This window comes from Suncus etruscus, chromosome 9 (genome assembly GCF_024139225.1).
Source record: "Suncus etruscus isolate mSunEtr1 chromosome 9, mSunEtr1.pri.cur, whole genome shotgun sequence".
In the NCBI taxonomy this organism is placed as follows: Eukaryota; Metazoa; Chordata; class Mammalia; order Eulipotyphla; family Soricidae; genus Suncus; species Suncus etruscus.
Window position 1 is genome coordinate 94,428,729 of NC_064856.1, and position 17,008 is coordinate 94,445,736.

At 52.3% G+C, this 17,008-nt stretch overlaps 1 protein-coding gene across 1 annotated transcript; it reads left to right on the forward strand.

The window, feature by feature from the left end:
* The first annotated feature begins 1,064 nt into the window (after positions 1-1,064).
* TSPAN18 (tetraspanin 18) lies at positions 1,065-16,377 on the forward strand. Its single transcript, XM_049779901.1, has 7 exons — positions 1,065-1,226; positions 3,578-3,772; positions 10,295-10,369; positions 11,253-11,351; positions 12,176-12,358; positions 13,776-13,859; positions 15,627-16,377. The coding sequence occupies exons 1-7, from the start codon at positions 1,164-1,166 to the stop codon at positions 15,672-15,674; spliced, it is 747 nt and encodes a 248-aa protein (XP_049635858.1). The 5' UTR covers positions 1,065-1,163; the 3' UTR covers positions 15,675-16,377.
* Positions 16,378-17,008: the final 631 nt, after the last annotated feature.

A 17,008-nucleotide genomic window follows, 5' to 3' on the forward strand; every position in this document is an offset into this window, starting at 1 on the left:
CTCTGCCGCCTTCCCTCCACTCCGCTTTCCCCCTCCCATGATCCCACCTCCCCTCACTTCTTCCTCATGTGTCCTTATGCGAAGGACAAGGGAGGATGTCCAGCCCAGCACTTCCCAAAAAAACAGCTTCTGGTTTGGGAGATGGAATTAGGGCACTTCCCTTGCACATGATTGGCATGGGTTCAATCTCCAGCATCCCACGCGGTCTCTCCCCATCCCTGCCAAAAGTGATTTCTGAGCAGAGGCAGGAATAAGTCCTAGGCACACCCAGCTATGGCCTCAAAACAAAATCAAAAAAGACTCCCAGCATGCCTTGGTAGGGAGTCAGAATTCCCCCTTTCTCACTCTGCTTTGTGTAGCTCTGGCTTCTCAGGCCTTTCCATCTGAACAGGAGAAAGCACATGGATCATATACCTTGTAAAAGTTCCATGGAGGGGACAGAATGCAGGTGCTGGGCTGTCTGTCTATCTAAATCCTCACCCCTCCTCTGACTAGCTGTGGGGTAAGGAGGACCTGAGGGTCCCCAAGCTTGCAAAATCCCACCCAGACACCTACTGCAGGCTCAGCTGATCTCGCTTCTGTGAATCCACTGCCGAAGCACCTTCATCTTGGTTGTGTGCAGAAGTGGCCACCATCCACTCCTCTGGGAGCTCCTGGGAACACTCTTGGGATATGGGGGTGTCCATGGGGCAGGGTAGGGAAGGTGCAAAGTGTTGGGGAGCCCTGAGGGAGTGCTCTGGTTCAGCTCAGAGTGGGGTCTTGTTCTCCCTCTGTGCCCCATACAAAGCAACTCCTGCTGAGTTTCTCAGCCACACATCAGAAAGCTCAGTGCTGACCCCAAGTGATACCCCAGAGCAGACCAGCTAGTGCTCCAGTCATCACCCCCTTCTTCTCCCAATATGTCCACACACCACTACACTCACCCAGAAGCTTCCCTTTCTCATCTCCATGTCTAGCAAGGCTCAGAGAGGTGCAAGTTATATGCTCCTGGCTACGTATCCAAGGAGATACAACTCAGGCTCACTGGCTCCTGCTTCTCTCTGGGCTGTACAGAACCAGCGGAAGTTATCAACCTACCCTGCTCTCCCTGAGATGTAAAATAGAGAAGTGGGGAGTGTACCCCACTCCAGACTGAGGGGTATTACTGTTTTGTAGGGAGCACCATGGAAGGCGACTGTCTGAGCTGCATGAAGTACCTGATGTTTGTTTTCAATTTCTTCATATTTGTGAGTATTTGTGGGACCCGCCTCGGGGTTCCCTGCAGCTCTGCTGGGGGAGGTGGGAGCAGAACCGAGCACTGTTTTAAATTACTCCCATGGGTCAGAGTTATAGTAAAGTGAGGAAGGCACATGCCTTGCATGTGGCTGGCCCGGGTTCCATGCCTGGCACCCCATATGCTCCCCTGATCCTGTCAGAAATGATCTTTGAGTGGAGCCAAGTGTGGCCCAAAGTCAAAGTGAAAACTTGAAATATTCCCACAGGCAGGAGTTGGTGGGGGGGGGGGGGGTCCAGTATAGACACAGCTCTCCCTGCCCAGAGATATGCCTGGGGTCTGTGTTGCTCCTCTGAGAAAGCAGGGTAGAGTCCTGGCTATTGTCTGGGGATGTTCTTCCTGCCTGGGAGAGGAGGTGAGGGGTTGGGGGTGATCATAGCAAAGAAGGAGGAGCACAGCCCTGCCCCCTCCCCCCCCCACACCCACACCCACTGACAACAGGGCAAGAGAGACTGAGCTGCTGGATTCAAGAAAGGGATTCAAGACTCCTGGGTCAGAAAGATCTGATCTTAGAACCCAGGTTTGCATCTAGCCACTGTGGGCTTAGAAATCTGGGACTGCTTTGATGCTCAGTGTCTTTTTCATTGAGCAAAGGTCACACCAGGTCACATGAGGTCACAACACATCACATCGGATCACACCAGATTGCACCAGTTCATACTAGGCCATATGAAGTCATAACAGATCACATCAGGTTACACCCTATCACACCCAGGTCACACCAAGTCCACTTCAGAGCCTTAGCTCAGCTTCATCTCAAGCTGAAGGATGGCGAAGAAGGGGGTCACTGGCCAGCCCCCCAGCACAGCTCACACTTGCCTTTGGTCATCTGTAAGGGTCCTCCTCTTCCTTAGTGCCCCAGTGCTGGGAGCTCAGCCACTCCACTTCAGCCCTGCACAGAAATACTCCCCTGGAAAAGATGATGCAGGGTTGGAGCTATGATAGTACAGTCGGTCAGACACTTGTCCGAGTTTGACCCTTGACATCGGACCATCAGGTGTGACCCAGAAGTAGAATACTTCTTCGTGTCGTGCACCACCCCACCCCCCCAGCTCTTCCCTGGCTCCCAGATTCTTTTCTTTTTTTTTTTTTTTTTTGGTTCACACCTCAGTGGTTACTCCTGGCTCTACGCTCAGAAATTGCCCCTGGCAGGCTCGGAGGACCATATGGGATGCTGGGATTTGAACCACAGTCCTTCTGCTTGGAAAGCAAATGCCTTAACCTCCATGCTATCTCGCCGGCCTCCCAGATTTTTTTCTAAGCCAAACCAAAACCCCCCAGTTTGCCCAGCACCTCTATCGATTCTCAGGTGCTCCCACTGCCCTGAGACTGTCACATCCTCATTCAATTTTGTGCTCCATGGGTGGAACAGTGGGACTGAAGACATGGCCACAGACCTTCCCCTTTCCTATAAGGGTCCCCAATTCTGTCCACAGCACTGTACAAGATCTCCCAAACATCACTGAGTAGAGAGCCAGGAGCAGTCTCTGAGTGCCACCAGATGTGGTCCCAGAAACACTACACACACAAATTTTCATGAATTGAAAATAATTATTAAAAAAAATACCACTCAGCATATTCATTACCATATTCAAGTGCATTCTGGCCTCTCCTCCTGGGCAGCCTGGGGAGGCATGGTGGGAATTTGTATCTTCTTCCAGTCCTGCAGCTGTTAAAGCTCAGAAAAGTTAAGCTACTTACCTAAAATCACACAGCTCATATGGTCCCCTCTCAGAGAAGAACAGGGCAGGGAGAGACACCCTAAGGACAGAGGGCTTAGAGGGACAGAGTCGTGAGTGAGGAGCCCAGGCTGACTGTGGACTGGTGTCAGGGAAGCAATCTTATTAGTGTTTGCTTAGCCCAAGCTCCTAGTGGCCGTTGCATGGGTTTGAGAGTTTGTTAGTGGCACCATATGCAGGGACTTGGGGTTAGCCCTGAGGGGCCATGTCAAGTCCTGGGGCTCTGCAGATGCTGGGGTGTCCTTCCAGGTTTCAGCACTGGCTGATCTTATTCTGCAGCTGTGCACAGAAGGAATCCCTGAACACAGCAGATAAAGACAGATCAAGTCATGTCTTGCAGCCCACCCGGGGTGGGGGGAAAGGTCAAGACTGTGTGGCCACATAGAAAGTTGTGGTCACTATGGCTGGGACAGTGGCTGATGCAGCCGGCAGAGCCTGTCCCTGCCCAGCTCAGGGGCAACAGGCCTGGGACCCTCCACTCAGGACCATGGGTTGACTGAATTGTTATGAATTCACTGACCTACATTCTCTCTCTCTTCCTTTCTCCACCACCATGCTGACTCAGCTCGGAGGGGCCTGCCTTCTAGGCCTGGGCATCTGGGTCATAGTGGACCCCACAGGATTCCGGGAGATCGTGGCCGCCAACCCTTTGCTCCTCACGGGTGCCTACACTCTCTTGGCCATGGGCGGCCTCCTCTTCTTGCTGGGCTTCCTGGGCTGTTGTGGCGCTGTCCGAGAAAACAAGTGTCTGCTACTGTTTGTAAGTGCCTCTGCCTTCCCCCAGGTTGCTGGGGTGACAGGGGGAAATACCCTGTGGGGGTGAGGACTTGCACTTATTGCTGAGCCCCACAACTAAACTGCAGGGTAGGGAAGGCCACCGCATCTGGATTGGGGAACCACCTACCTGCCATGGACAGAGGCCTGGGACCGCCATTTCTAAAAGGCCAGCAGTCATTGATGGGAAGCTTTTTCATTTGGCTTAAAACTGTAGTGTGGCATTGCCAGAGTGATAGCACAGTGAGTAGAGTGCTTGTTTTGCCAGCAGCCAACCCAGTTCCATCCTCAGCATCCTATATGGTCCCTTGAGACTGCCAGGAGTCATTTCTGAATGCAGAACCAAGACTAACCCATGAGAACCACCTGGTGTGACCACCCCCCCAACCCTCTAACATAAAAACAAACTGCAGTGTCACAGGTCAGAAAGATAATACAGTGGGTAGGGCAATTGAATGTACACAGCCAACCCAGATTCAATTCCCAGCATCCCTACCAGGAATGACCCCTAAGCCCAAAGCCAGGAGTACAAAGCCCTGAGCACTGCTGGATGTGGCTCCAATCCCCACCCCCACCACCAAAAATATCAGGGGCCGGAGAGATAGCACAGCAGTAGGGCATTTGCCTTGTACACAACCAATTCAGGATGAACAGTGGTACGAATCCCGGCATCCCATATGGTCCTCTGAGCCTTCCAGGAATGACTTCTGAGCACAGAGCCATGAGTAACCCCTGAGCACTGTTGGGTGTGATCAAAAAAAAAAAATCATAGAAACTGGTGTTTCAGGGCCTGAAAGATAATACAGGGGTTAAGGCCTATGCCCATATTTCATCCTTGGGTCTGCATGTGCTCCCCTCAGCACTATGGGGTGTGCTCCCAAACTCCTCCAACCAAAAAGGGTATTGAAGAGATCATATAAGACTAAAGGCACTTGCCTAATATCCCGCCAACCCTGGTTCTAATCTCCAGTCCACATTTGATCCCCCAAACACCAGCAGGAGTCATTTCTGAGCATAGTGCTAGGAAGAGCTTTTTGCACCACGAAGGAGTACCATCAGGTATGGTCCCCTTCACACACACACACACACACACACACACACCCCTACCACAAACAATAACAGCAACAACAAATGTTTAAACAGCATCAATATCTCACTCCTGAGCAACATTGCTTCAGTCACTCTTGAAAAAGTAGCCTTGTTTTTTCCATTTGTAAGCCAGAAATGATAGGATTTCTGGGTTGATTTGTTGTTGTGTTTTGTTTTGTTTTGTTTTGTTTTTGAGTGGAATGCATACCCAGCAGTGTTCAGGGTTTTCTCCTGGCTCTGTGTTCAGGAATCGCTCCTGGTAGGACTGAGGAGACTCTATGGAGTGCCAGGCATCAAACTTGTGTTGGCCATGTGCAAGGCAAATGCCTTATCCCGCTATGCTATGACTCGGGCCCCAGGAATGATGGAGTTCTGAAGGTTTTACTACCCAGAACCTACTCTCTGATCCCTGCCCTAATTTGCAAGGCTGGAGACTCCAGGCACCAAGCACTGCCAACCCCACCCCATGGGCAGGCCTGTGGGATGTGTCGCAAGTGTGAAAATGAGCTGGGAGCCAGGTTTTGTATGTACCCCTCCAACCTCCATTGACCCCATGTTGCATAAGTTCCAGTAATATGAGCTCCGACTCTCCACTTGATAAACCCAAAACCAGTGCTGGATGGAGGCTGGATCTGTATCCTTTGAGCCCATATTCTCTGCCCTGCAGGGTTTCAGGGGGGCAAGGGTTCTAATGTAACTTTCATTCCTGGGTATAGCGAGTCTTCTGTCCCAAAGGAAGTCCTGTAAACCTAAGGCCTGTCAAGATTTAGTGTTGTCTCTGCGGTAAGTGAAAAGCAGCCCAGATTGGAAAAGCCTGGGAGTGAGGTGGGTCCTTTTTCAGATCATCCATGGGTAGTGGGCTGTGGTGGCTGGTAATGGAAGATGTCAAACCATTGGGAAGCCAGATTGTTAACTGGAAAACTTCCTGTAAGGATTCTGTTCCCTTGGCCCACGTCAAGGGAGACACCCTATTTCCCGGAAAGAAAATGAAATTAAGGAAGAAATTGCCCCGAGGCCTGGCACTGTTAGGCCCGAAGCAACAAATTTCTGAAAACAAAGGCAGCCCATGCACGCCCCCTGGTGGAAATCTTTGGGCAGTGTCAGAAGGCGCCCGGAAGTCTTGGACTATGGGAACTTTAAAAAGATTAATATTTAATTTTATTTAAATGGATTAATATTTGAAAACATTGGGGGGCCCAGGCCCACCAGACCTCTCTATTTCCCCTTCTCTCGCACCCCAAAACCCAGATATAATCATTGTTAGCGGGCTCATGACAACAAGCCAGGTTAAGCAGGGACTGGGAGCTGGGTCCTCCAACCCTCTGCCACTGAGTCTGCAAGCTGGATTAAGGGCACTGGGGGAAAAGGTCATGAAGGCCAGAGATGGGCCCATCTAGGCTTTCCTGGACAAGATTGGGGGAGTTCATAGTTTTTCCCACCAGCTTGTGACCTCTCTGTTCCCTCTTCCACCTTCTCTCCCTGTCTCACATCTGTCATTCATGCTATTCCTGTTCTTTGCTGGAACATTCTCTGCTATTGTCACCCTGTCTGTCTCCAACTCCCTCTTCCCAATCTCCAATTCCTTTCCCCTTCTCTATTCTCACCCTAGTGCCTCTGCTTCCCAACATGCATCCCTTCCCCTTCTTCTCCTCCCTGCACCCCCTTCTCTCAACCCAACAATCTGAGCTCATGGTCAGTAAGTAGGACACTTGAACCAGAACTGTTGTCCCTCACTCAGATCAGAACTGGCCCAGGGGGCTTCAGCCTCAAATTAGAACTACTCCAGCTGTCCAAAATGCCACAGGACATAGTGACGATATGCAGAGGGCCAGGAGGGAGCCTGCATATGTGTGTCTGTATATATGCATATTTGTGTGTGTGTATGTGTGTCCATATATGTGTGTATACATGCGCACGTGTGTTTTGGGGAATAAACTTGAGACTGAGAGGGTTTCAAAGGTTTCTGATGTGAAATAAGAAGCGCTTCTCTGTCTGAATTCCCTGGACCCTGCCATGGAATGGATCCAGTTGAAAGAGGCACCCTCAGTATAGCAGATGGGATTTTAGGCCCCTCTTTTTAGAAATCCTGATTTCGGGGCTGATCAAGGGAAGAGTTCTAGGGTGGGGTTAGCTCAGCACCCCATTCTCTCTGTTCTGAGTCTAAACTCCGGACTTGAAAACAATGCACACACATATTCTCTCTCTCTCTCTTTCTCTCTCTCTCTCTCTCTCTCTCTCTCTCTCTCTCTCTCTCTCTCTCTCACACACACACACACACACACACACATATATACATACTGACACATAGCTGGAGTCTATTTTCCTAAAGACACATTCTCCAAGCAGCCTGTTGATCATTCCCCATATGGGATACTTCCCAGTTCCAGTGACACTCAGTTCTCCCTTCTCCCACCTTCTCCCATTTACTCATCTCTGAGTGATTCCAGGGAGGTTTTCAATATTGAAAGATGTGGGGACCAGAGCCATGATGCAGTGGGCAGGGTATTTGTCTTGCACACGCCCACCTTGAGTTGATCCCCAGCATCCCATATGGTCTCCTGAGCATTGTCAGGAGTCATTCCTGAATACAGACCAGGAATAACCCCTGAGCATTGCCAGGTGTGCTCTCCCCTCAAAAAAAAAAAATTTAAAAGATACTACATTGGAAAAAAAACACAGCAGAGAGGAGTATTTTAACGAGAGGCATGAACTGAATTGCACGTGATAGATGCACATTTGGGCAATATTTATTAGAAACGAAAACTCAAGCAGGCGTGTCCCGCCCAGAGCAGATGGTTTAGAACCCAGAAGTTCTTACTCAGAGGCAGAATTTCCACATCCTCAGCAAAGTTGCAAATTTCTGAGTTTTTTGACATATGTGTGCTTGGGCAAACGGGGTGATGCCTGTGCCATTCAAGCGACCCAACCCTGGGAAGGTCCAGCCTAGCGGATACCCCTAGAAGCACCACAACCCCAGGAACTTGATGAGAGGGAACCCCTGCAAATTGCCAGGGGTAACTTCACTCTGCAGCAGTAAATGACTTCATGATAAAGCAGGCGGGTGTGATGATGTGGGTGCCCAGCCCAGCACTCTTCCATGGGGTAACCCTGAGATAGACAGAACAGTAAGGAGCCCAGAGTGATAGCACAGCAGGAAGGGGATCTGCCTTGCACATGGCCAACCCAGGTTCAATCCCTGGCATCCCATATAGTCCCCTGAGCTTGCCAGGAGTGATTCCTGAACTCAGAGCCAGTCAGTGTGGCCCAAACAAACAAAAGAAAACAAAATGGTGGATGAGTGTCCACGGACCCTCTTCCTCTGAGGAAGCTTCCTTTCCTGAGCCTGTGAGTTCAATCTGATAAACATCATGAGGCTGCAGACCTGTGAGTGCGCGTGCATGCGTGTGTGTGTGTGTGTGTGTGTGTGTGTGTGTGTGTGTGTGTGTGTGTGTGTACCAAGGTGTAGCACCCCAGAATGCCTCAGTAATCAATCCTGGAGGCAATGATAGTAAGGAGGCAGGGTTGGAGGTGTGACTGGGAGCAGGGAGAGGGAAGTCCGGCCTGGCTGGCTGGCTGGCTTCCTCTCCACTCTCTCCCTGCTGTGGAACTGAAGCCTCTCTTGATCCCCGGAACCCTGTGGGAATCATTGGGATTCTATGTGCAAACCTGCCTCTGAACGAGTGAGCACTTAATAAACGGGCAACTCTAGGAACTGGCAAGAATATACCAACCCTCTCAAAGACTGAGAGTTTCTAAGTTCCAGAATAATGTGGGTACTAGGGGGTCAGTTCTGAATTCCTTGGGCTCCCCACCAGCCAGCCAGGCTAATCTATTCAGAGTTGGGGACAGGCACTAGGGCATTGCAAGTGACCTCTTGCTCTGCTAGGCTGAAGATGGTCCCATGGACTGATCTAGGGAAGATTCGTGGAGCCTAGTGGGGAACTAAGTGCCTGGTGGGAGGCCCAGCTAGTACCAGTTTCTAGTACTAGCTAGTTTTACCTCGGAGCACCCCGGAACCCCACCATGTCCTGCTGAGCTTCTTCATCCTGGCCACTGAGTCACTCTGACAGATCCTGGCCCTGGCCGCTGGGCAGCACGTGTCTCATTCATAGTTTATGAATTTTATGGCTGAGTCCATCACAGGAAGCCATTTCCACACTGTCCTGTGCCAGCAGGAGGCCTGCCAGCGGGTGTGCCCTCCACAACAGGATGGCCATCCGACAGCAGCCAAATGAGAGTGCCAGGAGCCCCGCCAAGGGTTTCCATCACTGTCACTGTGACCAGAGCTGCAGCGGATGTGGGACTTGAAGGATAGTTGGTGCTGGGAGCACCAACTCTCAAGAGTTCAGGCAGAGCTTCTGTGTTTAAATTTGGGGGCCTGTGGGAGAGTAGCAGCTGCCTCGAGTCCTGATGGGGGACCCACACTGTGATGCAGAGGAGCCAAGGGAACAAGGACCACCCTCTGTCCAGGGAAATCTCACCAGTAAGGGCTGACACCAAACCTGGCCCCAGGAATGAGTGCACTGAGGGCAGAGTGATAGCACAGTGGGCAGGGCGTATGCTTTGCACTTGGTCAACCTGGGTTTGATTCCTGGCATCCCATATAATCCCCAAGCTTGTCAGGAGTGATCCTTGAGTACAGAGCCAGGAGTGAGCCCCTGAGTGTTGCTGGGTGTGGCCCAAAACAAAAGAGTGGCCCAGGATGAAAGGGGTTGTCTTTGACATAGGAGACCCACAGCTGAGAGGAGGAGACCTGGATTGTGAGAATCAGCTGGTCCCCAGGTTTCTGGACTCTGGAACTTAACCCCTTCCCTCCTGTCTTGCCCCTTGTCAGCTCTGAAATCAACATGCTGCCTATTCCTGGGGAAGGAGAGGCAGCATCACAGGATGAGCGCAGGGTGAACAGGAGGGGTGAGTCCCCAAGGGACCCAGGATTTCTCATACATTTCCCCTGGGGGAATACCAAACATATCTAGATATCCAGAAAGTCTCTCTGTCTCTGTCTCTCTATCACACACACACACACACACACACACACACACACACACACACACACACACACACACAGAGCTACTCACCTAGAAAGCACAATAATGGTTTCTAGTTTCCATATTTCCTGACCACACCTCAGCAGTGCTCAGGGGCTATTCCCAGCTCTGTACTCCTGGTAATGCTGAAAAGACATGCTCTGTCGGGGATCTACCTTGAGCTTTGGCTCAAAAAGCACATAACCCACTGAGCTCCCAGACCCAGCTCTCTGTGCCTGTGTCGACCTTACTGGCACTTTGGACTCCAGTCTACTGTTGGGGCATCAAATCTGATGGTGGCTATAGAATCCGAGTGTGCTCCCTGGATGGGGCATCAGCAGGGTCTCAGTGCCCACTGCTTACGGCTCCCCCCCCCCCCTTTAATTTTGCAGTTCTTCCTCTTCATCCTGATTATCTTCTTGGCGGAGCTGTCTGCTGCCATCTTGGCCTTCATCTTCCGGGAAAACGTATGTACCTGAGCCAGTCACTAGGGGGCGTGGTCATGCCTGTTCTTGGGGCTCACCAACACCCAGAGAAAGACTCAGCCCCAGGCTGTTGGGTCCCTGTTTTTCCAAAATTTTTGGTGCCACCACATCTTCTCTTAGAGTCTCCCTTGCTTTGCCTCTCAAGGCCTAGCAGTAAGTAGCCCTTTCTAGAGCCAGTTCAGAGTCTGAGCCCAGCACTGGAGGAGAGCTTGCAGGCGTGCCAGATGGCTGGATGGAACCCTGGGGTCCCCATAATCTCACCCTTTGATTCAAGGTACCCTCAACCATCCAGATTCAATTAACTCCCTCTTCTAGAAAGGGGTCTGGACACCCACAAGACCACTATCCAGACCCACAGGAACTTAGGGAGACAGTTTGGAGGGAGCCAGGGACACAGCTGGCTTCATTTCCAGCTAGGGTGGGGTCACCTGGACATGGAATGGGGCTCAGCCAGCTGCCTCTGCCCCCCAGCTCCTTGTCACTGTGGCTGCTAGAGTGGGTGGTCCAGTCCCTGGGGAGTGTATTGAGAGCAGAAGCTGCTTCCAAGGGCACCTCTTCAAAGCACAGGTGCACCCCCTAGGGCATCTTCTGTCTGACTCTGAGGAATCTCTCTGAGTAGTGGAGGTTTCCAAAAGGGCACCCCCAGTTATGAATTGCAGGGCTGAGAGGGGGCCCAGGGTCATTTCCAGTTCAAGTTGCTGCATGGATGGGGTGCTGCAGCCTTGGTGGAATGGCAGTGAGGGGTGCGCCCTCTGTTGGTGACTTAGGGGAATTTAATGAGGAGGAAGCCGGGTGCTGAGGCAGGTTGCCTCCCGCTATGCATTGGGTCTCAGTCGCCTTCACCCTCGCCTTCATTGTGTCGCAGCTCACCCGAGAATTTTTCACCAAGGAACTCACCAAGCACTACCAGGGCAACAATGACACTGACGTCTTCTCCGCCACCTGGAACTCGGTCATGATCACCGTGAGTGACCCCCACCCTGGCCTGAGCCTTGACACCCCCACAGAACATGTACTGGGTCCCTAGATGCTTGGCTCAAAGCCTGGGCCTGATGCTAGGAACCCATCAGGGAGCTGGCTCTGGTGGCAGACATAGGCCCAGCATGCATGAGGCCCTGAATTTGATTCCTAATGCTGCCTCTAATCCCCATCCTCAATACTCCTCAGTGTGGCTCTGCGCATTGGCAGGGCTAATGAATGCCACCAGGATTGGCTCATTTGAAAATGAGAAAATAAAAAGAATCAGGCTAGGGGCCAGAGAGATAGTACAGTGGGCAGGGCACTGGCCTTACAGGATAGACCTGAGTTCAGTTGTTGTTCTAATATGGTCTCTTGAGCTCACTAGGAGTGCTCCCTGAGCATAGTACTGGGAGTAAGCTGGGAGTACTATTAGGTTTGCTCTCCTCTAAATAAAAATCAGGGCAGGGGCTAGGAGGTAGGACAGGGTTTGACTACATGCCCTGCCTATGTGGATTCTAGCTCTACCTTGGGCATCACTGAGTGTATCCTGGTGGCCTCTGAGCACTGCGGAGGTGGTCCTGGGGCCCTCAACACCTCAGACCTGAATACTGAACCATCTCACTTGGTGGTCCAAGTATCATTGGGAGTGACCCCGGGAGCCCTTGAGAAATAAAATTTAATAAATTTTCAGGGTTCTGGTTCCCACCCCAAGGTCATCATTGCCCAGAGAGGTTGAGTTACCCCAGAGCAGAGGGAGAGGCTGTGAACCCAGTGGACCCTCAGTGCCAACCCTGCCCAGCCTAGACCTCTTCCTTGTTCTCCTCCTAGTTTGGCTGCTGTGGGGTGAACGGGCCTGAAGACTTCCAGTTTGCTCCCGTTTTCCGCCTCCTGACTCTGGACAGTGACGAGGTGCCAGAGGCCTGCTGCCGGAGAGAGCCCCAAGCTCGAGATGGGGTGCTGCTGAGCCGGGAGGAGTGTCTGCTGGGGCGGGACCTGTTCCTGAACAAGCAGGTACCGCTCCTACCTCACTGGGGCCAGCTAGGGATGTGGAATGGGTCTGAAGAAGTTTAAGGTTTCGGGGATCCCTGCAACATGCAGCAATACGTGGGGCACATCAGACCCTTGAGTCTTGTGATGGCACAGTCACAGAAGAGGGCATTGTGACTAGGGATCAAGGGAGTTTTCCCAAGTCCCAGCAAGACACTCCCAAGGGGCACTTCTGCTCCTGCAGATGATACCAGAGGTGACAGCAGGCATCTCTGTGTGCCCTTTGAGGTGTCTCCTGGGCCAACTCAATCCGCTTGGACTGAGGCCTCTAGTGCCTTATTCCAAATGCTGGGTTTTGATGCCTTTGGTGCCTTGTTCACTGAAGGGGGATAATGAGCAGGGGAGGTTCCCAGGGCCTGTCCTTAGCAGACTAGGATGCAGGGACATCCCCTCTGTGGGCAGCCCCTTCCCATTCTCCACAGTAAGCAAGTCAATTTCATGCTCAGAAAGGGACTTTCTGACCTGCCTGGGTCCCCAGAGTAGTTGGGTATGAGTGTGAGACATTTGGGGGGCATATACGTATATGGATCATGTGGTGGCATGTGTATGTATTTATCTATTTATTACATATAATATAAACATGTGCATATGTGTTATATGGTGTTACATATGTGCTACCATATGTGTATCATGTGATGGAAATGTGGGTGGGTGCTTGGAGTATCTTATGTGTGTACATGTGTGTATATATGTGGGTGTAGGGCATGCATGTACACTGCATGTGTTTTGGTGGCATACGTGTGGATGTGTCAATGTGATATTTATATATGTGTGGTAGTTTGTGCAAAGATGTTTGTATGTATGTTGCAGAATGCGATATGTGTACAGCATATAAGTAGTATGTATAGATGATCATATTGTGTCCATGTATATCTGGACCCATGCCTACATATAACTACATGTCTGTGGCTAGAGTGGGAAGAACCATAACTGAGTCTGCCCAGCTCAGGCTGCCACTGAAGGACAAAACTGTCCGGGCCACCTTTCTCCCTTATTTGGAGCAGCTGCCTTTGTGACTGATTTGTGGATGGGCCCTGAGAGGCTCTCTGGGCCACATGGCAGCCAAGCCTGGGGGGTCCTTGGGAACCCCCAATCCAATTCTTTCTGGTAGTACCTCCTGGCCCAGGCTGAGGTGGAGGTGACAGCTCTGGGGTACCATGGAGGCCAGGCAAGCCCCTGCCTCCAGAGCAGGCCACATTTTGGTGGTTCTTGGGTTCTGATGCTTAAAAAACAAAACAAAACAAAACAAAAAACAGCAGAGTAGGGCAAGGAGGGAAGGAGAGAGGATGCTGCCAAGTTGCTGCATCTGTGCCCGCCCAGTGCCCCGAAGCACTGAGGGCACCACTTGCGTTGACCGCACCTCACCTCACCCCCTCTCTAGGGCTGCTACACCGTCATCCTCAATGCCTTCGAGACCTACGTCTACCTGGCCGGGGCACTGGCCATCGGGGTACTGGCCATCGAGGTGAGTGCCGCCTGCCTGCAGACACGCACCCACAGGGCCGCGCCCAACCTGCCTGTCTTCACATTTGTAGCTGAGGACCCAGACAGGTCCTCTGGGATGCCTGTGGGGGTCATTTGGTCCCCCAGAGAGCCATAACTGGACTCTGGACATGCGGGAGCAAGTCTTTGGCCAATGGGAACAGAAAGGACTGAGGTTAACTCCCTGGCCCTTTCTCCCACCTCCTCTCTTCCCTCTGTCCCCTCCTCTCCTTCCCCTCCCCTTTTCTCTCTCCTCTCTGCTCCTTTCCCTTCTCTCCTCCCCTCCCTTTCTCTTCTCTACTCTCCTTTTCCCTCCCACTACACTACCCATCACTGAGAGACAGCTCAGTACACCAGCCTGAGAGATGGAGAAGTCTTTTTTGTACTTTGGTTCTGTTTTGGGATCATACCTGGCAGTGTTTAGGAAACTATCTGATATTCTAGGAATCGAACCTGGGTCAGCCAAATACAAGGGAAGCTCCCTGCCCTACACCTACCCTATTGCTCCAGCCCCCAATCAGTCACCCTTTCTGTGGTGTTGAGAAATGTGAGGTCTGGTTGACTGCACCCCAAAAGAAAAGCCACTGCAGGCTCGGAGTGGCTAGGTGGCTCTGAGCCCAAGGGGGATGCTACTCTTCAGTTTCACTCAGGATGTCCCAGCCCAGGGAATCCTTGCCGGGACTAGACCCGCCCAACCCAGGCAGTTGACAGTCTGCAGAGAGATGGGTCGAACAAGAGACTTCCTGGCTCTATTTCTATCCTTGATCCTGCACTACCTGAGCCTTTTCTGTATGCCTGCAGAGTCAATCCTTTGGGTTTGGTTTGGTTTTGTTTTGAGGCCACAACTGCCAGTGCTCAGGGGATCACTCCTGGCTCTGCACTCAGAAATTTCTCCTGGCAACTCGGGGGAACATATGGGCTGCCAGGAATAGAACCTAGGTCTGCCCTGTGCTATCTCTCCAGCCCCAGAGTCAATCCTTAGGAAGGAGGAAATTCCAGCGGACATTTGGGGTCACAGCTGGGGGCCATCCAGGCTTGTAGATTTTAGAGCCCACCCCTTTGGAGGCAGATGGGGCTTTCACCTGGTCTGTATCTCCGCTGGAGACCAGCCATGAAGTAGTGTCAGGATTTATATTTGCTCATGAGGTTCTAACCACAGCAGACATCATTTGTGTCTTAGGGCATCCCTGAGTCAGGGTCCCTACTTGCCCCACCCCAGGGCCCTTGGATAGGGGTCAGCGATGGTGATGAACTGTCTGCTAACAGCCCTACAGCTTTTCTTTCTCCAAGCCCTGTGGGAGAGGTCTCCCCCAACCTCCATGACTCCTGCTCCCCTCTCCCCTGCCTCCTGCCTTCCTCTTGCTTGCTTCCTGCCCCCATCCCATGTTTTGTGCCCTCCCTTCTCTGCCTCCTCTGTCCTCTCACCACCTTCCCATGACCCCAGGGAGACCCCAAGCACCCAACCACGGTCTCTGCAGCACAGATGCCAGCAACTACAGCCTCGGCTCCTCCTCCTGGAGCTGTGTACCCTCAGGCAGGTTATAAGCCCTCTCTTTGCCCTGCTCTCTGGTCTGAGAGAGCACTGAGCACCGAAATAAAGGGGTGTAGCAATGCTCTCTCCACTACGTGGCTCTAAAGGGGCAGGGTGGGCAGAGGAATAGCAGGAACCTCCTGGGTTGGGGTGTGCAGAGAGAGATAGGTGGGCGGGCCCCTTGCCTGTCTAACCAGCCCTCTCTGTATCTCTTGGCAGCTTTTCGCTATGATCTTCGCCATGTGCCTCTTCCGGGGCATCCAGTAAAGGGCTTGGCCTGAGGACACCCCGCCCACCGCCGTGCAGCCCTGCCCTCACCCCTCCACTCAGCACCCCTGCCCTCTTGGCCTGGTCTGGCCTAGCCTGGCCCAAGATGCTTGGAAGGGGCAGCGGGGAGAAGCTATTTTTGTAACAAAACAAAATGAAGTGAAACCTATGAACTGACGTTGCCCGCCTGGACCCCGGGTGGTGCCACCGTACCCCCACAGGGCCACCCCCCTACCCACCCAACCCAAGGGATGCAGCGTGCTTTGGAGACCAAAGGAGCACTGGGCCCAGGGGCATCGCAGCCCAGCTGGATGCTGATAGACCTGAGTCCCTCCTGCCTTGTGGCTTGGAATTTGTGCCAAGAGAGTGAAATTTGGGTAACTAGGGACAAAAGGCAACTGTCGGAGAAGGTCGGGAAGTGAGTGGACACTGGATCGTGCCCTCCAGCATTGATGGACCAGTTCCTGAGAAGGCCCAGAGCAGCGGTATCACCTACAGTCACACAACCATGCAGCACCGGAACTGGGCCATCCTTGGGGCCCTTCACCTAGCCTGTGATTGTCCCTCGCTGCCCTTAGTGTCTCAGAAGGGGGCAGCTGGCCTGGGATGGTCCTTTTCGCTGCTATCCCGGCTGCCTTCACACTCACCCCACACACATTTCTAATCCTCAGAAACACAAATACACACACTTCTCACATATACACTGTCTTCCTCCCTCTCCTCCCTTCCACAGACCATTCCTTTCCCTGCTCTCACTGATCTCCAGGTTTCCCAGCATCACCCTGTTGTCCACCCCCCCTTAAGATTCTTGTCAAGAATGCCACACCCTCTTCTTGCATACCTCCAGGAATGGGGAGCTCACTACCTCCCAGGCAGCCTCTCTGCCTTTGGCCTGCTCTGCCTTTAGCATCAGCTCAGTGCACAAGAGGTTTCTCTTTTCTGGAGTTGTGTCCATGGTAACCCACTAATTCCTTTCCAGAAGTATCCAAGCCACACTGTCTTCCCTCAGTAACCCCGGACCTGTATTTTCAGTGCTGAGCTCCCTCAGCTTTCTGCTGCTGGTTGGCACCATCGCTGCCCACTGCACGCTTCTTGAGTGTTCCCTCCAGGCTTGAGCAGAAAAGTTTTTTTCTCCACTGATGCCTTCACACTGGTGCCACCCACAAGGCAGCCTCTGGAGCCTCAAGTCCTGAGGCAATTTGGGCACTGAACTGCGAGTTATCTTAACTCCCATCCATCAAGAGTGGCTGCTTTAGTCCATACCGAGGGTTCAAGGATAGGTTGGAGTTCAATTTGAGAGGGCTGGGTTGCTCTGTCAGCCATCTTGTCTGATT

Excerpts from the sequence above, each read along its gene's own strand:
- TSPAN18 (XM_049779901.1), top strand. The coding sequence starts at position 1,164 with ATGGAAGGCGACTGTCTGAGCTGCATGAAGTACCTGATGTTTGTTTTC. Across the intron at positions 10,370-11,252 it reads CCTTCATCTTCCGGGAAAAC|CTCACCCGAGAATTTTTCAC; the intron begins GTATGTACCTGA and ends ATTGTGTCGCAG. Across the intron at positions 11,352-12,175 it reads GGAACTCGGTCATGATCACC|TTTGGCTGCTGTGGGGTGAA; the intron begins GTGAGTGACCCC and ends TTCTCCTCCTAG.